Source organism: Aotus nancymaae, unplaced genomic scaffold (assembly GCF_030222135.1).
Source record: "Aotus nancymaae isolate 86718 unplaced genomic scaffold, 86718_ANA_hifiasm-v0.15.2.pri h1tg000041l, whole genome shotgun sequence".
NCBI classification, from domain to species: domain Eukaryota; kingdom Metazoa; phylum Chordata; class Mammalia; order Primates; family Aotidae; genus Aotus; species Aotus nancymaae.
The window spans coordinates 29,223,468-29,247,656 of record NW_026988455.1 but is presented as its reverse complement, the minus strand read 5'-3'; the positions used below and the strand labels follow the sequence as shown (position 1 = coordinate 29,247,656).

The window sequence follows — 24,189 nt, the reverse complement described above, 5'->3', positions numbered from 1 at the left end:
TGAGAAGCTGAGGCAGGAGAATTGCTTGAACCAGGGAGACAGGATACAGTGAGAGGAAATTGCACCATGGCCCTCCAGCCTGGGTGACAAAAGTGAGACTCCTTCTCAAAAAAAATAAAAAAATAAATCATAAATAGACATAAAGATTTGTGTTCATCATAATGTTTAAAATAGCAAAGATTTTGTAGGTAAAATAAATGGTCAACCATACAGGAACTATAATCAAATTCAAGATTGAATATGATCTATGATCCTTATTTTGTAAATAAATAGCAAAGAGAATGTATATAACGTGTATAAGAAAAGAAGTCAGTAAAAATGAAAGCTCTTTGCAAACACATTATCAGCAATCTCCATCAGTTTTTACTTATAAACCAGTTCTTTATTTACAGGTATTGAGATTAGATGGCATTTGTGCTGTTCCCCATCTTGTGCCAGCACAGATGTTACTGATTGATCATGGCGCCCTTCCACTGACAAGTCAGAGAGAGAGAGTGAAAGCCATCCTGCTAAGACAACACTTTCAGTCTATTCTACATTTCTAACTACTTCCTGATACGTAGGCATGGAGGTGTCTCTCCCTAATATAGCACATGGAACGTTGTATGCTCAACATCTTTTGGACAACATTTTATCATTTAATATACTTGACATTAAGGCAGTTTGTGAGGACATTTGGACACATTTCAAATGAGTCATTGCCTCATCTAGGCTTTGATTTCCTGTTTGTAAAATGAAGACATTGTAACAGATTACTCCCTAAGGTGTTTCTAGCTTCCATATCCCATAAATGAAGAAGCAATTTCAGAACACATTTTTGAAACGGTGTTAGAAAAGACTACTATCTCTCTTAACTGAAATAAGAGAACCAATTGCATTTACCACTTCAGCCAGAACCAATGGCCGCTCAGAAGCCTTCTTCCAGGAGACAGCATCTCATCAATTTGATGTTCATATTTGGCCATCAGGTGATCCCAGACAACAAAGAAGATGGCAACCACGGTGATCACAAAAAGAGGAAGGGCTCTGTGGAAGTTCAGGACACAGGCTGCGATCACCATAACCAGATAACCTGTCCAGGAAGCAAAAACAGACGTTGAACATCATTAACCACTGGGACACGCCTCCAGTCTCCAGCGTCCAGCTTTGATCTGGCTCAGGTGAGGGGAGGTTTAATTAAGGCATCATTGAATGCAGGAGTGCTCTTGGTGTAGCTACTGGCTTCTCTTACCGGGGCTTTTGATATTTTTCAAAGCAAGTCTTGAAAATTCTCACCATGAATGCTAGGAAGATAGGGTGCTGGGTCTTTTTAATCTTACAAGACTTTCTGATTCTTGAATCTTGGTGCTTGATCATTGGGCCTCTCAGTACTGTCCGTGTTTACTCCTGGTATTCAGTCTCGGCAGGTGAGTACTATCAGAGAAAGGTCGAGTGCTGAAGCAGCCACTGGCAAAGGGATACTGATTCTTGTGGTTTGCAGTTCAGATTTGGCCTAAAGTTGAGTGAAGAAATAGACCTACCAACAACAGACCACTTCTCTAAGTGACACAGAGTCTCCTAGGAAAAGAGGTAGGGGCAGTTACCATGGTGGCTGCTTTGGAAGAGCAGATTGTAGGATAAGAGTAAGGTTTCCCGTTCTTAAAGGTCTGCAAAGATGGTCTGCGGGTTAAACCCGGCCTGCCATTTTTTTTTTGTAGGCGGCAAGTACATTTGTATTTGTGTGTTTTGAACCGACCCCATCCTGGCCAAGGGGATCCCTGAAAAAGCTTAAAAACGGAGTTCCCAGCCATGACAGGATGGGAGGTCAGACGTGCCTCAGTATGCCCCTTACTTATTAACCTTTAATCAGAATTCCTTCCTAAGGAACAAGCAGAAACCAGCTCTGGAAAACAAGAAATGGAAGACTCACTTCTCTAAAACCGATAGCCAATCATCTGAGGCGGTGACCAGACTCCTCTTCTTTCTTTAGATTTTTATTGGTTTGTTTGATACGGAATTTTGCTTCTGTTGCCCAGAATGGAGTACAATGGTGTGATCTCAGTTCACTGCAACCTCCGCCTCCCAGATTCAAGAGATTCTCCTGCCTCAGCCTCCCAAGTAGCTGTGATTACAGGCATGTGCCACCACGCCCAGCTATTTTGTATTTTTAGTAGAGGCAGGGTTTCACTGTGTTGGTCAGGCTGGTCTTGATCTCCTGACCTCAGGTTATCCACCCGCCTTGGCCTCCAAAAGTGCTGGGGTTACAGTTGTGAGCCATTGCGCCCAGCCTCTTTAGAGTTTTGACATGACAGCTCACCAGTTTCACAAGGCATTTCTTCCTGATAAGAGTCAGCTGACCATGGGATGTTTCTGGCCAGCCTTGGAGGATGCACAGTGAGGTTTTTGTGTTCTTTACTTTACCTTTTGACTTCACAGGGCTGAAAACTCCACCCTCAGATCATGGTAACACTGCTATTTTTTGTACACATTATTCACAGAGAGGCATGAATCTCAATTGTCCATGTGCATGTGTCCCTTTCATAAATATTCATGACTCCTCCTATAGCTTATTGAATATTTATACTTAGCCAACCCTTTCAGCATAAATTCCTGTCTTATTCTTCCCTCCCTCAAAGTGCTTGTTTCTGGCTTTTGTTGGAGACTATGCTTCCCAGCCTGTCAGAATGGCCACCTTGCAGGCTGCAACCCTTTATCAGAAATAAAACTTTCCTTTCCAAATTTATAAACCTTGTGATTGATTCTTCAGTTGACTGTATGTGTGTTCTACAAATAAGGTTGTGTTGGAATACAGCCATGCCTGTCTGCTTATGTATTGTTTATGGTTGCTTTTTTACTACAGTGGCAGAGTGGCATGGTTTTGATCTTATGTCTGAAATACTGAAAAGCCTAAAATACTATCTGGCCCAGTACTCATAAAGTTCACCACCCCTTCTGTTTTCCTTTTCCAACTGTCGAAGCATCAGCAAAAACACTGACCTTGGCAGTGCAGCAGCCTTGGATTGATGTCTGTGAGCTTGAATGGGGTGCTTACGTTTTACAGACAGGCGTGTTCTTTAAAATGGGCCAAGTTCAGTGTGCTGAGCTTCAAGAAAAAAATAACAATACAGCAAAACAAAAACAAAACAAAAAGCAAATAAAGTGAGCCAAGGAGCTCTTTGTTCTGGAGGGAGTAAACACAGGAGACATTCTCGTCCTGCCTTCAGGCAAGCAGAGTGGACTAGACGGTGCTAGGCTACTCATGTTGTATTCACATAAAGCATTAATCACTTGTGTTTTCTGAATTTGTGTGAACCAATGCACCCCTTAAAATCCACATGACAGTAACAAAGGCTATAAGAATGCGGAGAGTAAGTGACTAAAACAATTAGCTTCCAGCCTCCTAAATGGGGTAGGAAAACTATTTTCACAGGCTTCCCCTATAAAGGGCTTCTTGACTGACTTCTCTACCTCCCTGGAAGATTCAGTGGAGGTCCAGGGGAAGAGAAAGGTTTATCTTTCCACATAAAGTTAATATTTGGGAGAATCCCTGAAAAAAAGACAATGATATCCCTATCCCTCTTGGTTATTTACCTGCTAATAAAATGCCCCAGATGATGTGTCGAAGAGTGGTTTTGTGTTTCCTACAGAAACCACATACCGTCTCATACCTCCTTTCCAAACACCTGCAACACGAAAGCAAAAAGCAAAAACATGAAATAAACTGCATGCTGAGGCTAGATTAGGCTTTGTAAACCAAGAAAGCAAACAAACAAATGTCTGAGGTGTATGTCTTACAAAACAGAAGTGGGAAACTCATTTCATTTTAGACTAGAGTCAGCCATGACCACCTGCCAAGCCCTGAGGAGTTAGGGAGGTGCAGACAACATGCTTCTGGGAACAGAGCAGGGGAGATGGATAACTAACCAAAGCTGAAATAGTCACAGGAAGAGTGTTTCTGGCACACTACAAGATCTTCTGCTAGCTTTTAACCAATGGTTATTACGTGTTTATTATTAGAAAATAAAAAGCCAAGGAACTCTGTCATCCCTCTTGGTTTGGCAAGGTTTGAGCAAGTTGGTGGCTCTGTCTGCCTTCACCATCCCTGTTAGTCCAAGACTGACGGACTTCACGGGCGTGCTTAAAATGCAAAGTAGGATTTCCTGGATGTTGGGGCTATTAACCAAAGGGTTGTCACAGCTTTCTCAGAAAGCTCTGGAGTTGTTGGATGTCTGTTTCCATCCAGGGCTCTGTTATGGGGTGGGTGGGTAGTGTGTGAGCAATGTGTAGGTCTGGTCCTGTCTTCAGAGGAGAATGGTGTCCAGCAGTTCCCCAAGAGTGAGCTGGGAGGCCAGGGTCATAGCCACATGGCTCTCCTCTCCTTCTCTGGGGATCTTCTTCCCATGTAGATGCCTTTTTCTCTGGAGACCTCCCATTCTACCACTTGAGTCTGGGTGAAAGAAACTTCTTGCACATTTCCCCATTGTCCTTTCCAGGCCACGGGGTAGTACTTCTAAAATGACCATTTCTCATCCCATATAAATAATTCCCAAACTCCAGGACTTCAAAGGATGCGGCCCCGAGCTGGGAGACCTACACTCCCCTTGGCCAGTGCCTCCACTTCCCCGCCTTCCAACAGTCTTGCCGGTACCTCCAAAGTCAGCCACCTCTCAAGCTTTGGGGGTCAGCTCAAGCTTTTGGCTTCTAAAAAGTCCTCTTCCATCTCCTCAGACAGACACATGCTTCTGAACTTTAGTCTTACTGTCTTCTTTTATTGTGTTTTTTAATGAACCCATTACCTACCCATTCCAGTAGCAGGAATATTGGTTATTTGGTTAATAACCAGTCATTTGGTTACCTAGGCTGAATAATTCCCAACCCATTAACCTTAGTGAAATGTGAGTACCTCTGACCACACAAGAGAATTTCTCAGTCTCCCAGGGCCAGAGATCCTGGAGAATAGATGTCTGTGAGCCATACAGCACAATGAATATAACCTTGGATATTAAGGATGTTCAACAGACATGTATTGATTGATAGATGAATGAAATGAGAGTGCATATTGCTTATATGCAACAGTATTTTACAGCTCGAGTTGGGGCTTCATTAGTGGGTTATAAAGTCCACATAGTAGCCACCATTAAAACAGAAGGAGGCCACATGTGGTGGTCCATGCCTGTACTCCCAGCACTTTGAGAGGCCAAGGTGGAAGGATTATTTGAGCCCAGGATTTTGAGACCAGACTGGGAAACACAATGAGAACTTGTCTCTACCAAAAAAAAAAAAAAAAAAAAAAAAAAGCTGGGTGTGGTGGCACAAACCTGTGGTCCCAGCTGCATGAGTAAATCGCTTGAGCCCGAGAGGTGAAGGCTGCAGTGAGCTGTGATTGTGCCACAGCACCCCGTCTCAATTTAAAAAAAAAAAAGAAAGAAAAGAATAGAAGTATCAAAAGTATCATAGTGTATCATTCATACATAAGAATGGTAGGTATCACTTCATGAAACATTCACCATTATGTATGTGTGTGAATATATGTACTGAGATTAGAAACAGTGCTCTAGAATCAAAGTGTAGTGAAGACATTTTTTGATTTGGGAAAAGCTAATGATGTATTATTCTCAGTTGAAGATACGTTAAAGTAGCAGCGGCAGAGGGTGACATTTAATAGGGCACATCCACACACTGAGGTTGACTCAGATTCTTTAATTGCAGGGAATGTGTGTAGTCCATCACGGCAATCTGACTTCTGCATAAAGCAGAGTAGCTGGAAGTAGACACTCAGTTATTTGGTTATCTAGGCTGAATAATTCCCAACCTCCTGATGGCTGTTTCAGTCTCATTAACATGAATGAAACCTGAGTACCTCTGACCACCCAGGAGAATTTCTCAGTACCTCCAGGTCAGAGACTCTTAAAGTAAAATGAAGGATAAAACTTTGTTATGTTTCTGATATGGTAAATATTTGGGATGACGTATATGTGACAAGAGCTCCCAGCCCTAATTCTAGCCAACCCCAGAAATATATTCTGATACATAAAAACAAAGTTCCTCCTGTAGTCCCTGAGAGGCTGAGGTGGGAGGATCATTCGAGCTCAGGAGGTAGAGGCAGCAGTAAGCTAGATAGAACTCACAACAGGGTCTTGCTTTGCTGCCCAGGCTAGACAGAATAGATTTAAATTTCTACATTTAAATTAAAATCTATTTCTGATCGGGCATAGTGGCTCACACCTGTAATCCCAGCACTTTGGGAGGTTGAGGCAAGTGGATCACCTGAAGTCAGGAGTTGGAGACTAGCCTGGCCTACATGGTGAAATCCTGTCTCTACTAAAAATACAAAAATTAGCTGGGCATGGTGGCAGACACCTGTAATCCCAGCTACTTGGGAGGCTGAGGCAGGAGAATCGCTTGAACCTGGGAGGTGGAGGCTGCAGTGAGCTGAGATCATACCACCGCACTTCAGCCTGGGCGACAGAGCACGACTCCATCTCAAAAAAAAAAAAAAAAATTAAAATCTATTTCTAGATTTAAAATTAGCACCACTGAACTCTGTCCTGTGTGATAGAGCAAGCCCCTGTTTCTAAAAAAAATAAAAAGTAAAAATTTCCTCAGAGACATAGGAATGCAAATAGAATTCAAATAGGAATTTAGAAGATGGATGAATACTGTAGTGTTTGATAGAGTAGCAGACAATCCTGGGCCGGGAATCAGAAGCTGAAATTGTGACCTAGCTCTCTTCCTCTCCTAGCTGATTTGGGGAAGTCACTTCTCTGAGGTTCATTTTTCTGGTCCAAAACCTAAAGATACTAATCTCGTGTTTCCTACCTTATGAAGTTGTAAGGACTTGGAATACTTTGAGGCTACTACAAGGTAAGAACGACAGTCTGTTGGGATTTAAAGTGGATTGGATTTTGAGCAATCAGTTGCTATTGATGAACATTGAGATGAATTAACTATATTCGTATGGACTGGAGCAATTAGTTGGTAATTTACACTTTTAATTAGAAGACTGTCCTGGGTGAATTTAAATCTGCATATTGGGTTCCCAGAACATTAGCAGTTTGAATTGGCCACAGTGATCATCCTAGACCTTCATTAATTTTTCTGGAAAGGGTGTTGGGTAGGGAGGGGAGAGAGATGGGTGGTGGCGACAATCTCTAATAAATTATAATAATGTTAAAAATCAAATGGGAGGCAGGGCATGGTGGCTTACGCCTGTAATCCCAGCACTTTGGGAGGCCGAGGTGGGTAGATCATTTGAGGTCAGGAGTTCAAGACCAGCCTGGCCAACATGGTGAAACCCTGCCTCTACTAAAAACACAAAAATTACCCAGGCATGATGGTGCTTGCCTGTAGTCCCAGCTATTCAGGAGGCTGAAACAGGAGAATTGCTTGAACTTGGGAGGCGGAGGTTGCAGTGAGCTGAGAGGGTGTCACTGCACTCCAGCCTGGGTGACAAAGTGAGACTCTGTTTCAAAAAAAAAAAAAAATCTAATGGGGATAAAACAAAGTAATAAAACCAAATGGGAGGCAGGCCTGGTTATTTCCCTGTTTTAAAGACTGTACCCTTTTGGCTGCATCTCCTCGTCATCATCCTCCACGTCTTCTTTGTTTCTTGGAGAATCTGGTTCAACTGTGACCTGTTCTTCGCCCTGGAAATCAAACATTGGAGCAGAAACGGAATAATGAGCATCTTGGGCATAATGGACCCTGGTTTCATTGCTCAGAACTCTGGCAAAGAACTTTCAATAGGTCCTTTAAAATTATTATGCAAGAAGATGGCTCCTATTATCTACTGCACAGTCATTTTTCTCCCCCTCTTACAATCTCACACAAAAAATCCCAGGATCACATTGAGCTCTTCCTTTCCTTCCAAAGGAGAGGTTGGTATTTTCTCCTTTTCTTAAGGGAACAGGCTTGTATTTGTGCTTTTTGCTCCTGTCTCTCCTGTAATTATTCAACTCTAGCTCTGTTTTCAGCCAAGTGCTAAATGAAGTTAATACCAGAAGCTGCATAAATCTCCCTTAGTACTCAGCCAGCCCCGGTTTCCAAAGGACTGAAACCAAATCTGGATTTATTTCCCTGGCAGCCCAAGGCTTGGTCTGTGGATATGAACACTAGCTTGGCACCTTCAAGAGCCGATAAACCTCCCCTTGGGAATGAGGATCCTTTTATCAGTTGGGCTAAAGGGGACTGTTTCACTTACTCAGCTAGCCCTTGCTCTAAATAATTGAGTGTAGGATATCTCTGGCCCATTTTTTCATGGACAATCTTTCTAGGTACAGTTCGAGTTCTCAAATATCCATGACCCATCCTATTTCCAGGAGGGCAGAGGATTTCCTACCTGTCTCCAGTCTCCAATAATGTGTCAAATAATAAGCCTGGCTCTTGTAACCAATGGTACAGAAGCTGGTGGGGGAGGAAATAGATACAGGTGGGGCAGTTTGAGTGTGCTCTAAGAGGTATAATGTCAAATCTCAGCATTTGTCTTCTGTCATATCCAGTGTGGCTTTTGATGCTCTTTAACAGAAATCGTAGAAATAAATCATTAGCGTGTGTCTGAGCTGAAAAAATTCTCAAAAATCCTAGAATTGCTCAAGGTCAAACTCCATTGTTCTTCTTATTCAGATTACTTTCCTTTTCTGGGCTGGACCCCAGGAACTAGGAAGGTCAGAGGATAATTGGAAGAGAGATCAGCTGAGTCCAAGCTGCAGCTACTGAGGAGGGGCTGGGGATGAGTCTTTTTCATTTATTTCTATCTAATTCCTAGATTAGCCAATAGTCAATGTTTGGTAACTATTTGATTTAAATGATCATCATTATTATTTTCTTGCAGTGAAAGTACCCCAAGTGACCTGCTATCTATGGGATGTCTGACATTACTGTTGTTGTCTTTTATTTTTCAATCTTTTCTCACCTTTTAAAAGCAACAACTTGGCTCCCACAATCATGGGACATTTGCCCCCCTCCTTCCTTTCACAGCCAGGCCACTGGAGAGAGTTGTATTTACTCTTTGGAAGTCACTTCCTCACATCCTGCCCACTTCTCTACCCACTGTGATTGAGCTTCTCCTGAATGGGTCCTGCCAGGGTCACCCAAGGCCCATTGCTATCAAATCCAGTAGCTACTCCTCAGCCTTCACATCCCCATTTATAATTGTAAAATATCTAAATTTTTGTTTTTTTGAAAAAATATTTAAAAAATACTTTTAAAAGAGCAGTTTAAGTTCACAGCAAAATGGAGCTGAAAGTATAGAGATTTATCATGTATTGTCTACCCACCTTCACCTTCCCCATTATCAAATGAACCCCGAGAAGTACATTAGCTACGACAGATGAGCCTACATGGACACATCATCATCACCCGAAATCTGCAGTGAGACTCGCTCTTGGTCTTGTACATTCTATGGGTTTGGACACATGTATGATGACATGTGTCCACCATTGTAGTATCAGGCACACTAGTTTCACGGTCCTAAAAATCTTCTTATTTGTCCCTACCTCCCCCAATGCCTGGGAAGCACTGACTATTTGCTGTCTCCATAGTTTTGCATTTCCCAGAATGTCGTATAGTTGGGATCACACAGTATGTGGCCATTTTAGATTGCCTTCTTTCACCCAGTAACGCGTAGTTAAGGTTCCTTCGTGTCTTTTCATGGCTTGATAGTTCATTTCTTTTTAGTGCTGGAAGACACTGCATGTCTGGATGTACCACAGTTTATTTATTCATTCACCTACTGAAGAACATTTTGGTTGCTTCCAAGTGTTGGCAATTACAAATAAAGCTGCCCTAAACATCCATGTGTAGGTTTTTATGTGGACATAAGTATTGTTTTCTTTTTTGTTTGTTGAAGACTATTTAGTGAACATTTTTTGTAATCAATTAAGCGAAATAGACAGTTACCAAACACTGTACTATGCATGGTATGATTCCAATACAGATGACATATGCCCGTGGGCGTATGTTTGCATTAAAAAAAGCTGTGTTCCAAGATGTTCAGCGCTGATTCTTTTTCTTGAATTACGAGCCTTTTTTGGTCTTCCAAATTTTGCTACAATAACTTTTTCAAATTTTCTACTTTAAAAAGTGATTTTTTTACCTCACAAAATGACACACTAGTGGGCACGCCAAATTACTTTGTGTGTGTGTGTGTGAGAGTCTCGCTCTGTCCCCAGGCTGGAGTGCAGTGACGTGATCTCGGCTCACTGCAACCTCTGCCTCTTGGGTTCAAGGGATTCTCCTGCCTCAGCCTCCAGAGTAGCTGTGATTACAGGTGACCAACACCACATCCAGCTAATTTTTGTATTTTTAGTAGAGATGGGGTTTCACTATGTTGGCCAGGCTGGTCTCGAACTCCTGACTTCAAGTGATCCACCTGCTTCGGCCTCCCAAAGTGCTGGGATTGCAAGCGTGAGCCACTGCACGCTGCCCTGAATTGCTTTTTAAGGGATGACCTACATGGGTAATTTGTTTACCTTCTTAGCAACAGGAAGCCATCTTTAAATAAACTCCTGTTCAGAATTCAGCATATAAGTGAAATTAAGCAGGAGTCCCTCAGACCGGTGTAAAGCTACTAAGGAATCCTAGGGCATGATAGACACAGTTTTAGAACCATATTAGAGCGTTCCTCTTGTTTCTGTCATTTACCTTAAAATTCAGATGCTTTTGTCTAAGCCAATGCCTTTTTCCTTGAAATGAAGCTTGAAACTCCTAATAGTGAAGTGTCAGCGAAAACCTGGGTATGCTTTTCCCATCAGGGAATTCTGAGGACAGGTGGATAAAGACAAAATCTCTTTGTCTGAGCATGTGTGTTTCTTTACAACTGTGCCCACACACTTTAATTACCACTTAATCTGTTCCTCTGCGTGCCAGCGGGGCGCCATGCTTTCTGTGCCCACCGTTCTCAGGTGCCTGCTGCACCGCGGTTGCCATGGCACTGGAGTCACACACCACAGTCCTGCCATACCTGTTTGGTGTTTGTGTGCTCGCCTCTTTGCGTAGCTCTGCTTCTTATCGAGTTGTTGTTTCCTGATGTGTTCTCATTCTCAAGAAAATTTTCTTCATTCTAAGAAAAAAGTGCAGATTGCAAAATTAAAGTTAGAGCCAAAAGACGGTTGTTCTTGCATGAATAATACCTAGAGAAAATTGGAGGATGAGAGAGGCAAAGATTGGGTGTTCAGGCGAAGCATCTGATTCAACAAACAGCTGATAAATCCTGGGCTTGTAAAGAAACAGATGATCGAATGGACACAGTGGTTCACTCCTGTAATCCCAGCATTATGGGAGGCTGAAGTGGGAGGGAAAACCAGCCTGGGCAAAAACCCGTGTCTACTAAAAATACAAAGATTAGCTGGGTGTGATGGTGTGCGCCTTTAATTCCAGCTACTTGGGAGAATTGCTTGAGTCCCAGAGGCAGAGGTTGCAGTGAGCTGAGATCTTGCCACTGGGTGACAGAGCGAGACTCTCTCTCAAAAAAAAAAAAAAAGTAACAGATGACTTTTGCTTTGTTTTGTTCTGATACCAAGGTGGTCCAGTGGAAGAGAGAGGAATGAAGACAATTGCCCTCATCTAGACCAGATAACTTTCCAATAGGCAGAGCTGGGACCAGGGGCAAGTTTCCACTCTCCTTTCTATCACATGACACAGATTTTCAGCTTATAAAATGAAATAAAATGTGGTAAACCATACTCTGGATAATCTTATTCTCGGATGTTAGGTTTATGACATTTTAAAATGTGTTTTATTGGTTTAAAGCAATCTCTGGTAGTAATGATCATGAGAAAAATGCCCTTTTTTGTGGGTGTGAGGCCGTCTTGATTTTACTTTTAGAAATTGAATGAGGTTTGCTCTTGTAGGGTTGTCCTGACCCCTCAGCTGCTGTTTCCAGAAGCGAAAAACACCTGACCTGTCTTCTGTCTCTTCTATCTTTTTTAGGGTATCTAATATTTCTCCTATCTCATTCCAACTTGCCCTTTTCTAGAGTGAGGTAACAGATAAATGGGGTCAGGAAATGCCTTCTGTTAGCCCAAGGGCTACTACTGTGTCTTTAAAGACCAAGTATATGACTTTGATTTTAACTTTAGATCTCTGGCCCCAGGAATCCAGCAAATATTGCAATTCCAAGTTGTATTGCATTTTTCCACTTACTGAAACACAAGAATGAATAAACACGAAAAAAACTTACAGCACACATGATTCTTGCATCAAAGTATTGTGCCACACTTCCTTTTGTGTTACAGTTGCTTATATCCTACAGTTCTTTGCACGTAGCAGGCACTAACAATTTTTTGAATTAATGACTCACAGAGATTTTAAAGTTGATTTAGCACAGCAATGTAGTACTCCTGGGTCCTTGGTATAAAAATACATCATGGGCTGGGTGTGGTGGCTCACGCCTGTAATCCCAGCACTTTGGGAGGCTGAGGTGGGTGGATCACCTGAGGTTGGGAGTTCAAGACCAGCCTGGCCAATATGGTGAAACCCCCATCTCTACTAAAAATACAAAAACTAGCTGTCGTGGTGTCACTAACCTATAATTCCAGCTACTTGAGAGGCTGAGGCAGGAGAAGTGCTTGAACCCAGGAGACAGAGGTTGCAGTGAGCTTGGGCAATGAGTGAGACTCAGTCTCAAAATAATAATAGTAATAATACAGCATGGAAGGGAAAAGTACATATAATATGGGAAGACGTCAGGATGTTGCTAATTGCTGAAATTGGCTGGCAGGTACCTAGAAAATCATTTTATTATTCTCCTACTTTGGTGGATGCTAACATTTTCCTTAATAAGTTAAAAATAAAATCAAGCATGAGTTGGTGGAGTAACAGGACACAGGTCACTGAGGGCCTAATCCTTAGGGTCCTTACTGAGCAGGTCACATTCTCCCAACCTTCAAATCCCTCATTCATACAGTTTGGATTTGAAGTTCTTGTGGATCCTTCCGGAATCCTGACATTTTCTAATTCTATTCGGAGATTCAGCTTCTTGACGTTGATTCCTCCTGCCACCTGGTGGCAGGATCTGAAAATTACTGGTGGAACACAGGATCCTACCTTGGAAAGTTAAGTGAAAGGTGTGTGTGTGTGCGTGTGTGTGTGTGTTGAGGGATAGAGTGGGCACTCCTTTAATGGCAACAAGAGCACCTGTGGTTTAGTTTTTCACTGTGTAATGCTCTTATTTTGCCCCCAGAAGAGTATACACCTTGGCCTTTTAGTATTCTCTGGAAGAACAATGCCTCCCATTTGAGTATTTCCAACAGAATTAATGGGGTTATTGTGGATATTGATTGGTACCTCAAAAATGACCATTAAGGCGACTGTTTTTCTAATTCTTTTCAAATTAGAGTCATGGGGCTGGGATATGGGGCCCCGGATCATGTCTTAGCCCATTTTTTTTTTTACATTTATTTAGCAACCCACATAGCTAAAAATCTTTGCACACTTAACATCCTACCACCATGACTGCATTCTCATGGTAAAATCTATCCCTCTAGTGAAAGTGTACGAAAGGTGAGGGAATTGCATTGTATTTCTAGGCCATTTACAGCTTACCACGTTTAATTCCTCTAGTTAGCTTTAGTTATTAGGTGTGCCAAAAGATGAGGGTCCTGGATTGAGCCCCCTTTGAAGGGACAGCCTAGTAACCAGGAGTACATTGTGCCTGGGGTTTGTTACCCACTGTCTCTTTGATCTTGTATTTTCTATGTGGCTATTACAGGGAGGCACAGATGGACAGAAGCATTTTTATTTTCTTCCTTTCATTCGCTTTCTAAACCATATGATAATTTCTAGAACACTGGAAATTTCTAAAATTACTCCCCTTTCTATCCCTTATCAAAGAATGTTTGCTGATACATGGTCACCTAGGTAAAAGGCTACATTTCCAAGCTTGCCTTGTAACTAGGTTCTGGCAACGAAATGAAAGTAGAAAGGATGCCCTATTGGGGGCAGCTCGGGGAATGTTCCACCAGGGCTGGCTGGCAGGTGCACTTGGTCCTTTTTGTTTTTCCTCTGTCTTGCTGCCCGGTGTGAGGATGGCTCCAACTGACCGTGGATACAAGGCCCACATCGTTGTGATGTCAGAGTGCTGAGTTGGGAGGAACTTGGGTCCCTGGGAGCCTTGAGCAGCAGGCTCACACTGGCACTGTACCACCCACCTCACCTTTATTTGGATGAAACTAACTTCTCCCTTGTTACTTTTGGTTTTTGCTTTTATTTTGCACCAAATGATACAGTATTTAGTAGTTAGGAGACACTGTTTAAAACTCTTTACTACATTTTGTAGTTGATCCACCAAAGAGGCCTGTGAGGTGGGTACCATGATCCACATTTTCACAGATGAGGAAACTGAGGCAAAGATATCAGTTAATTTGGGTTGTGTAGCCAGAAATGGCTGGGGTAGGATCTCAACCTAGACTGTCCCTCCCCAGACCATCTTGTGCTTATACAGGGGTGATTCTTCGGGCCTCGTGAAGATCAAAAGACATAGTCTGCCTAGAAATTAAATTCCTTTTGGAAATTAGAATTTAGAAAGCCTGATGTGACCTCTAGTTATTAAAAGACAAAGGTAGAAATTATAGAAGCATTGAAAGTTCCGGAGAGGCTTGCGGTCACTTGTAGCTATACCTAGGCTCTGTGGTCATTTCTCAAGCCAGAATAGTGGCCTTCCTGCCCTGTATGCTGGTTTTAAGTGGAATGTATCCTTTGAGTAACATGAGTGGGGACTCCTGCCTCTGTGGACAAGTCTTCATGTCTGGTTTGACATTCTTCAGCCTCCTCCTGCACCATGCTATAATCACACAGCATGGCTTCCACACAGTTCTTGTGGCTGGGGTTTTTCTGCTGCAGACGCGCCACCATTGGGTCAGGAGAGCTTTTCTTCACTACAGAATTTGCTCTGCCCTTATTGCTCTGACTGCATGAGTGGTCTTGCTGAGGGGCACAGCCTGGCTCTGAGGCCTGAGGCAACCGCTGAAACTCCAGCTACCTAGGAGATGTTTATCCTGAGCTTTGCTGGGATGTAGATCATGTGGGTTTATGAAAGATGGAGATTTCCCAGAGGCCCAATGTGATGTTGACAAGGAGTCCCCGAGGAGTCTCTCTGAAGATCTTCAAATGGTTCTTGAGCCTGACACTTTACAGTGAGTCCTGTGAAGTATTTGATAATATACCTTGACCAGAAGGCTTTACACTTATTAGATCAGACTAAGATTGGTGATCAAAGTTGCTTATTCTATTCCTTTATCTATTTATCTTATCTAGCTGGTTAATTTCCACATCTCTGTACACCTTTAAAGCAATTCTCCTGGAAGCACTTAATATGGTGCATTTGAGAAGTAGGAATGCCTTAAACATTGCCATGGGTGTCCGGGTCTCAATACCAGGGACAAAAATGGGACTATGATGTCAATTGTACTTGGGACTGTGCAAATCTATAAATCTGTATCTTATCCACTGGACTCTAAGCTGAGAAGCCAGAATTGGACTTGGGGCTGTGCAAATCTATAAATCTGTATCTTATCCACTGGACTCTAAGCTGAGAAGTCAGATCCTCTGTCCCCTGACAGACAGCCAGATCCTCTGTCCCCTGAACAGATCCTCTGTTCTCTGCTGAATACCACGTGCATAACCCAGTGCCAGGCAGAGAGGTGCTTAATAACTGTTTTTGAATGAATGGAAAGATATTCCTAGAGGCTGTTGAGCTTTATAGAATCTCCAAAACTAAGTAGAGACCAGATAGTATGGGACTGCTTTCTCCAAGAAGCTTCCCTTGTGTTCAGATGTTCTAAGCCTTAGATACCCATATGAAGGTATCAGAAATACATCTACCAGTTTCGTGGTTTCTTTTTGAACTTCTTCAAGTGACCTAACCTTTCTGTATCAATTTATTTGAACATGGAATGGAACTAGAATAGAGCAAGTGCCTCAAATGGTAACTTAAGATTCCAAAATTGAAATAGGTCATAGGAAGTGGGCTCCACATAAACCTTAGGACCATTGTTTTTTGGAATATTGATAAATTGTCTATATGAATTGGGATTGCATTGTGATGAAAAACTTCAGTTCCATGGTCACACCTGGTTTCAAATCTGGGTTAAATTTTCTGAGGGCTCATACCTCATTCTATGGGAATGCAGGCAATACCTACTTACCAAAGTTGAATGGCTCCATCCAGTGGCATACATACTAAGTGCTCACTGACTATTGTTAGTTTCATGGTTTAGTTTGCTTCTCGCTTGTTCTGGGGCATTTACAGTCATGTTGTACTCGCTATTTGAAATTTGACTTGTCAAAATCAACATCTGGTGAATCTGATCTCTCAAAATTGTTTGGGATCAGCCCCCAAACCAACTCTATTTTTACTCTTACCGTCTATCAGTGTCAATGTTTTAAGGCCCTTTCTATAAATGTTATTCTTTTACTGAATGGATTTTGCGTAGGTACAATTGCATTTTCAAAGACTGCATTTTAGAAGTCTTTGATCTTTATCTATGAGTCTTGACTCACTTGGTTCATGTAACTTTCTGGCTCAAGTCTTGGGTGTGTGTGAGTCAATGGGCACTATTAGTGTGAGTCAATGGGCACTAGCTAGACCACTTCCCAGAGATGTTCCTGTTTTACCTGCCTGCTTGTGTGGGTTTAGAGGCCTGGTAAGGAGCAGCGGTACCTGTGGCAAGAGCCCCACGTGGGCAGCCTGGAGCTCACTGTGACCTCCTAATGCTGAGGGATCTTTGAATTGGGGGCAAGAAGTCAGGCCTCTGTATTTTGCTGTGAGTGGCTGTAACACTGGGAATGTCTATGGCTTCAGAACACTGCTAACATTCTCCCTTTGGGAACTTTGCGAGCCAGGAGGCAGAGGAAACCCCTATGTATGGGAATGTCAGGAAAAGGAGAAAGAAAGAGAGTGCTGTACCTGAAGGTGAAAACTTAAAGGAAGGTTTATAATAAGAGTTTTAAAAACATTTAAACATGCAAGTACTCCTAGAATATGGTTTCCATGAGCTTTCTTGAAGAAACTGCTAGAGGCAGAAGCCATACAAATGATAAATGGAGAAATTATGACAAAAAAAGGGTTAGTACATTTTGAATCTATTTGATAATAAAATCTAAGACAATTTCAGGGATTATGATTCTAGAACAAATTATAAACATTATAACTTCTGCCAATGTAGAAAAAATAATTAGAGGCCGGGCACGGTGGCTCATGCCTGTAACCCCAGCACTTTGGGAGGCCGAAGCGGGCAGATCACCTGAGCTTGGGAGTTTGAGACCAGCCTGACCAACATGGAGAAACCCTGTCTCTACTAAAAATACGGGCATGGTGGTACATGCCTGTAATCCCAGCTATTCAGGAGGCTGAGACAGGAGAATCACTTGAACCTGGGAGGCGGAGGTTGTGGTGAGCTAAGATTGTGCCATTGCACTCCAGCCTGGGCAACAAGAGCAAAGCTGTGTCTCAAAAGAAAAAAAAAATCATCAGAAGGAAAAGAAAAGGTAGCAGGTAAGATAGGCAGGCCAATTTCTTACTTCATGTCACACTGGGCCCTCTTCCTTATTGCAATAGTTTATTACTCACTGAAATCCGTCTTCACCACTTTAACGAGTGTTCAGCTTTATTTATCTATGACATTAACCATATCAAGAATAAGACCAAAAGGTCTGAGTTACGTTGTTCCAAATGCATTGAGGTATATTTTTATTTCTTTCTTAAATACAGAGTTTCCAGAGCTAGGGGCTAGTTAAAAGTCATAATGGACCAGGTGCAGTGGCTCACACATGTAATCCCAGCACTTTGGGAGGCTGAGGCAGGCAGATCATTTGGGCTCGGGAGTTTGAGACCAAATTGGGCAACATGGCGAAACCTTCTATTTTTTTTTTTTTTTTTTTTTTTTTTTGAGACAGAGTTTCGCTCGTTACCCAGGCTGGAGTGCAATGGCGCGATCTCGGCTCACCGCAACCTCCGCCTCCTGGATTCAGGCAATTCTCCTGCCTCAGCCTCCTGAGTAGCTGGGATTACAGGCACGCGCCACCATGCCCAGCTGATTTTTTGTATTTTTAGTAGAGACGGGGTTTCACCTTGTTGACCAGGATGGTCTCGATCTCTTGACCTCGTGATCCACCCGCCTCAGCCTCCCAAAGTGCTGGGATTACAGGCTTGAGCCACCGCGCCCGGCCAACCTTCTATTTTTTAAAACAAAAATACAAAATTATTTTTTTAAAGGTCACAAATGCAGAACTGTCCACTCCAAGACACTATCGCCCTTGCGGCTGCTGCGTTATCTTTCACTCTTCCTGTTGCTGTTGATATTTGTGTTTGTTAATGTGTGACTAATTAAACTGGCTCTAGTTTCTCGTTACTGTTCCTTGCCCTTTTCTGACTTAGGTTGATTTCTTTGAGTAGAGAAAGACATTGCCGTAAGAACTTCCTGTGCATTTGGGAGGGAGAACAGAGAAGTCTGAAATCACCCACGGAGAAGCTGGTCCTGAGAGCAATGTGACCACACCTTCACTCCCGACTCTGCCAGCCACGGTACTGTGCTTTCCCATACGTAATATTACTTAACCCCTGCTCCCTTGATTGCTAATATTTGCACCTTTATTAATTTTTTTGTTGTCCTGAAGCTAAGAATTCACAGATAAGCATCCTCTCTCCATCTTCTCGCTGTACTTTTTACTTATGTTTACTCTTGAACTCATTTCGGTCTGGCTTGCACTTTTTTTTTTTTTTTTGAGACAGATTCTCTCTCATTGCCCAGGCTGGAGTGCAGTGGCATGATCTTGGCTCACTGCAACTTCAACCTCCTGGGTTCAAGTGATTCTCCTGCCTCAGTCTCCTGAGTAGCTGGGATTACAGGCACACACCACCACACCCAGCTCAATTAAAAAAAAAAATTTTTAGTAGAGAGGGGATTTCATCATGTTGGCCAGTCTGGTCTGGAACCCTGGGCCTCAAATAATCCACCTGCCTCGGCCTCCCAAAATGCTGGGATTATAGGCATGAGCCACTGAGCCTGGTCTGGCCTACACAGTTACCACTCCATGGAAATCGCCCTTGCCAAAGACAATGAAGTCCATGTCCCTGAATTCAGTTTTCATCATGTATCACAGACTACTTCGTCTTTAAAATGCTCTGTCCCTGACTTTTGTGATATCACACTTTACTAGTTTCCTGCTTCCACTTAAACGGTTCCTCCTGCCTTTCCTGTGCTGTATCAGCCTTTTATGCTTAACTCTGAATGTTACATGCACTTCCTTGGGGCTCTGTCCAACAAATATTTATTGTGCACCTACTATGGGATAGATACCACTCGGGGTTCAAGGGATTGCATACATTGTCCTTATTCTCAGGGAATTTTGAAGAAAAGCTGTCGACTGGGAGCAGTGGCTCACACCTGTAGTCCTAGCACTTTAGGAGGCCAAGGCGGGTGGAACACTTGAGGTCAGGAGTTTAAGAGCAGCCTGGCCAACAGGGTGAAACCCTGTCTCTACTCAAAATACAAAAATTAGCCAGGAGTGCTGGTGCACTCCTGTAATCCCAGCTACTCAGGAGGCTGAGGCAGGAGAATCACTTGAATCCAGGAGGTTGAGGTTGCAGTGAGCCAAGATCGCGCCACTGCACTCGAGCCTGAGCGACAGAGCAAGATTCCGTCTCAAAAATAAAAAAAAAGCTTTCGACCACGAATTATATAATTGATTACTTAATTTTAGTTGTGATAAAGACTACTAAAAAGTTCAAGACGCTACTTCTAGGAGTTAATTGGAGCAAAGTCCACTGTGCTTGAAGTTCTAAAGATGTGACCTGTTTAGTCACGGTGAACTGGAAACCCTCTCACCAGCACACCTTCCAGTAGCTGAGAAAGAAGAGAAACAAGGATATAATCTCTTTGAACCTATCAGTTGAAACCAAGGTTGTTCTTACTCTCACTTGCTTCTTTGATTTGTTTTTAATAGGCAAACTCCTAGTCTGTCTGAAGGGATCAACATTCAGACTGCAAGGTGATTATAGATGGTTTTTTGTTTATAAAAATGCTTTCACTGTGGGCATACTAGACCAACAGTGGCAAGTCTTTTTTTTTCAGGGTTCCTGATCCTTAAAGTTTGTGAGATTCAGAAACATTATGCACTACGTATTACTTACAGCATGGAAAACATATGAAGAGTATAACAACACCTGTCTGTGAAGCAGTTTGGTCAGAGTGGTCATGAAATTATGACTTCTAAATTCAAGAACGGGAAATATGGCTTTAGCTCTTTATTATATTCTATTGTTGGAATAAGATAGAATAAAGAGGAAAAGAGAGGAAGAGATAAAAGTAGTTTCAAGAGACATTGATGACGTTATTAACGATACCTTTAATAATGATACCTTCATTAATGATACCTTCATCTTGGAACATCTTGAAAAGCCCCTAAGCTAATTCAAAATCATGTTTTTCTTCTGCAATCATTGGTTTATGCAGCAAGTATCACAACTTGGGATCTTCCTGCATGTTCAATGAAATGAAACTCAAGTCTACATCAGAAAAAAAGTTACTTTTTGGTGATTTCTAAAATCACCTTGACCATCAAGCTCTTCTTTCCAATGAGCGCTAAGTAAATAAAAGTAAATTATTCAAACTAGAAACTTAGAGAATGAGACCCAGCGTAGTGTCTGATGCCTATAATCCCAGCACTTTGGGAGGCAGAGGAGGGAGGATCATTTGAGGTTAGGAGTTCCAGATCAGCATGGCCAACATGGAGAAACCTTGTTTTTACTAAAAATACAAAAATTAGCACAATGTGGTGGTACACGCCTGTAATCCCAGCTACTTGGGAGGCATGAGAATCGCTTGAGCCCAGGAGGTAGAGGTTGTGGTGAGCCAAGATTGTCCACTGCACTCCAGCATGGGCAACAGAGCAAGACTCTGTCTCAAAAGAAAAGAAAGGAGAAAAAAAAAAAGAACGAATTTACAGTATATAAAACATTTAAGAAATGCATTTGCCTAAATAGGAAGTAGATCAGAATGACCCAAGATGTTAGAAAAATAACTTTAGAAAGTTTTTTGATGAGACAAGACATGGAGAGCCAAGCCCTCCTGGACTGGCAGGGACCTAAGGGATTGAGGTTATATATATATATATATATATTTATTTTCAATATTTTGTTTTTTGTTAACAAAAATTTTACATATTCATGGGGTACATAGTTTGATATGTACAATGTATAGTGATCAGATAAGGGTAATTAGCATGTCCACCATCTTAAACATTTCTTTCTTTATTTTATTATACTTTAAGTCCTGGGGTACATGTGCAGATCGTGCAGGTGTAATAGGTATACATGTGCCATGGTGGTGTTTTGCTGCATCCATTGCCCCGTTATCTACATTAGGTATTTCTCCTAGTGCTATCCCTCCCCAGTCTCCCCGCCACCTGCTATTCCTCCCCTAGCCCCTTGCTGACACAATGACAACGCAGAGTGGCACGCCGGCAACTTCCATAGGTCTCACATCAATGGATTTCCCTATTTGCTATAGGAAGAGGCAGATTTTACATCTAGGTTTCAAGATTTGGTTTGGCCTGTACCAGCATCCCCAACTAAATGGTTGATTAATGGCTGATATTTGAGCATTTGCTAGGCACCAATACCTTACCTTAATTTCCCAGCAATTATATGATGTGGAGTATTAGTATGCCTCTTTTTAGATGAGCAAACAGGTATAGAGAAATAGATGAGCTGCCTAAATGGTGGGCCTAGAAAATCCAGGCAGACTGACTGTAGCCCCAGCTCTTCACCTGAAGAACCTATGTTTTGTCCTTTTATGATTCAGTACATGATTTTTAACCTCCCTCATCTATCCCCTCCCTTGACCTTCCCCACTGACATCCCCCGCCCCTCCAAAGCTGGCTTTTTTTAGAAGCTCCTCACTTTCCTCCCTCTCCCATGTCCTCCTTAATGAGAGGCCACTGACCTCTAGCCAAGGTCTAGGCCACATACAGTACAGTCAGTACTAGAAGCATTACGGGCTACCTCTCCTACGCCCTCCTGTGCTTTCTCAATCCTTCCTCCCCTACTTCTTTCTTCCTCTTCTGTGACGTAAAGACCTCATGCTTTGCAGGGGAACAAGGAAGTGGTGATGTTGGCCAACAGGAAGCCTGACATTTGCTGGTTCCTAGACATGTCACTGTGGGCACCTTTGTCTCTCTATCCCCTCCTTGCTGGACCCAGCACACCATGTAAATAGACCTGTGCTCCCCACTTTTTTTATCTGTATGGGTCGGATCCTTGATTAAGCAATTTTTCTTTCAAACCTCCCTGGCTGCACAAATTAGGCCAGTACACTCTAACAAACTTCCTCCCTGCAAATGTTTCTGAACTAATGGAGTCTGGTAGATGAGAAAATCAGGACTCTGTAAATTGAATTAGAAAAATAAAAAAGTTTTTGCTGGGTGCAGTGACTCAATCTGTAATCCCAGCATTTTGGGAGGCCAAGGTGGGTGGATCACTTGAGTTAAGGAATTCAAGAGTAGCCCGGGTAACATGGGTGAGACCCTGTCTCTACTAAAAATACAAAAATTAGCCAGGCATGGTGGCATGTACCTGTAGTCCCAGCTACCCAGGAGGCTGAAGTGGGAGGATTGCTTGAGTTCCAGAGGCGGAGGTTGCAGTGAGTCAGATTACACCACTGCACTCCACCTCCAGCCTAGGTGACACAGTGAGACCCTCTCTCTCAAAAAAAGAAAAAAAAAAAGTCTTAAAAGCTAATGAAAGTGTAAGTGATGCAATTGAAAGGCAGGGATACTGACAGGGAAAAAGGACCTATCAGTGAACAACTGTACAACTTCATAGGTTGTGCTGTTTGGAAGCTTTGGTATTCTCTCAAAGTTGAGCAGGTCAGGAGAATAAGGCAACTGGATCATTAAATAAGCGGATTTGCCCGTCTTGGCGCCTGTTGGACTGTGGCTAACCCTCTCCCATGGTGTAAAGCACATTGCCTCACATTAATGGCTTGCTTTAGGGTCATGCTTTATGGAGGAATTTTTACCATTACTGTAGTTACAACCCCTTATGAGGTTGCTGGCTAGCTTATTCTGGAATGTTCCTGAGTCTACAGAATTTACAAATTTAGTTTTAAGCTTAACTTATCATTGGTTTTAGATTTGAGGATCCAAGATTTTGTAATCAATGAGGATCCCTGAGGTAAATCAGGAGAACTGGTGTCTATTCCTGTCCACCTTTCTTTACTGCTTTTTCTATCTCCCAGCTCATGCCTCTCCCACCTTTTATTATTTTTTTAATGGAGTCCTAACTTGGAATCCTACCTTCCCGTTCTGGGCCTTGATTTCTCCATATAATGTAATACGATAAAAACATAGTGTTTGACATGGTAGCTTGGGGTATTATATCTACCTAATATTTTCCTTCCATCTAGCACAGAGCAGTTGCTCAATATACTTTGTTGAATGAATGAATGAAATAACAAAAGCACATAAAATAAATGCTCATTTGGAATGTTTAGAAAATGGAGTGACTCCCTGACCCTCAAAGTAGGTGAGGTCATCTTTTGCCATGAATGAGACTTTTCACAGACTGTGCTGTACTAGTTTGCCATTGTTTAATTAATTTTAACCTAACTAGCTTTCTGCTTCCAGCTCCTTGCACAATGCCTGGCGCAAGGTCAGAGCTCAATAAATTTTTGTTGCATCAATAAATGCCATACTTGATGCCAAAGAGTTTTGGCCCTCAAACAAAATAAAAACAAAAACAAAGTTTTGAACCAGGATATTGGAAGGAAGACTGAGAGGTCTTCAGGTGCATTTCCCCCTTCCTGATGCAACCATTCCCGGTAATTATCCCCTTCATTACTGAATACTGACCGGACACGCCTTACTTAGCCAGGTGACTCACAGCATTTTCCTAAGAATCTCTGTCTCCATTTTACTTTCAAACAACACAAGACATACTTACCATTTTATTTTATTTTTAAAAATGTCCTTTTAAGGGAAAAAGAAGAAAACTAAGCTTGCCAAAGCTGTAAGTGGCTTCTTATAAGGTTAAATACCTAGTCCTTGTGTGGGGTAGAAGTAGCAGCTATCAAATCATTCCTTTGAGGGAAATCATGTTGCATGTTTGTCAGCCTATATCTGCAATCATGAGAGAGTTCCAAACTTCTGTGGAATAATAGAGATTTGGAGTTCATGCTTAATCATTTCTATTCTAGATAAAATTCCAGATACCCT

At 42.3% G+C, this 24,189-nt stretch overlaps 1 protein-coding gene across 2 annotated transcripts in view; it reads right to left on the bottom strand.

The window, feature by feature from the left end:
• The window catches only part of SLC28A3 (solute carrier family 28 member 3), a 63,064-nt gene that overhangs the window by 26,574 nt on the left and 12,301 nt on the right, over positions 1-24,189 (bottom strand). Inside the window, exons 2-6 of one of the 2 annotated variants that reach the window (XM_064361613.1) lie at positions 10,940-11,038; positions 8,318-8,493; positions 7,540-7,625; positions 3,571-3,662; positions 883-1,072 (exon numbers count right to left, since the gene is read on the bottom strand). In XM_064361613.1, the coding sequence (XP_064217683.1) occupies positions 883-1,072; positions 3,571-3,662; positions 7,540-7,553 (296 nt within the window). In that variant the 5' untranslated portion in view covers positions 7,554-7,625; positions 8,318-8,493; positions 10,940-11,038. The remainder of the gene's footprint in view (positions 1-882; positions 1,073-3,570; positions 3,663-7,539; positions 7,626-8,317; positions 8,494-10,939; positions 11,039-24,189) is intronic. The other variant, XM_012472156.2, reaches the window with a different exon arrangement.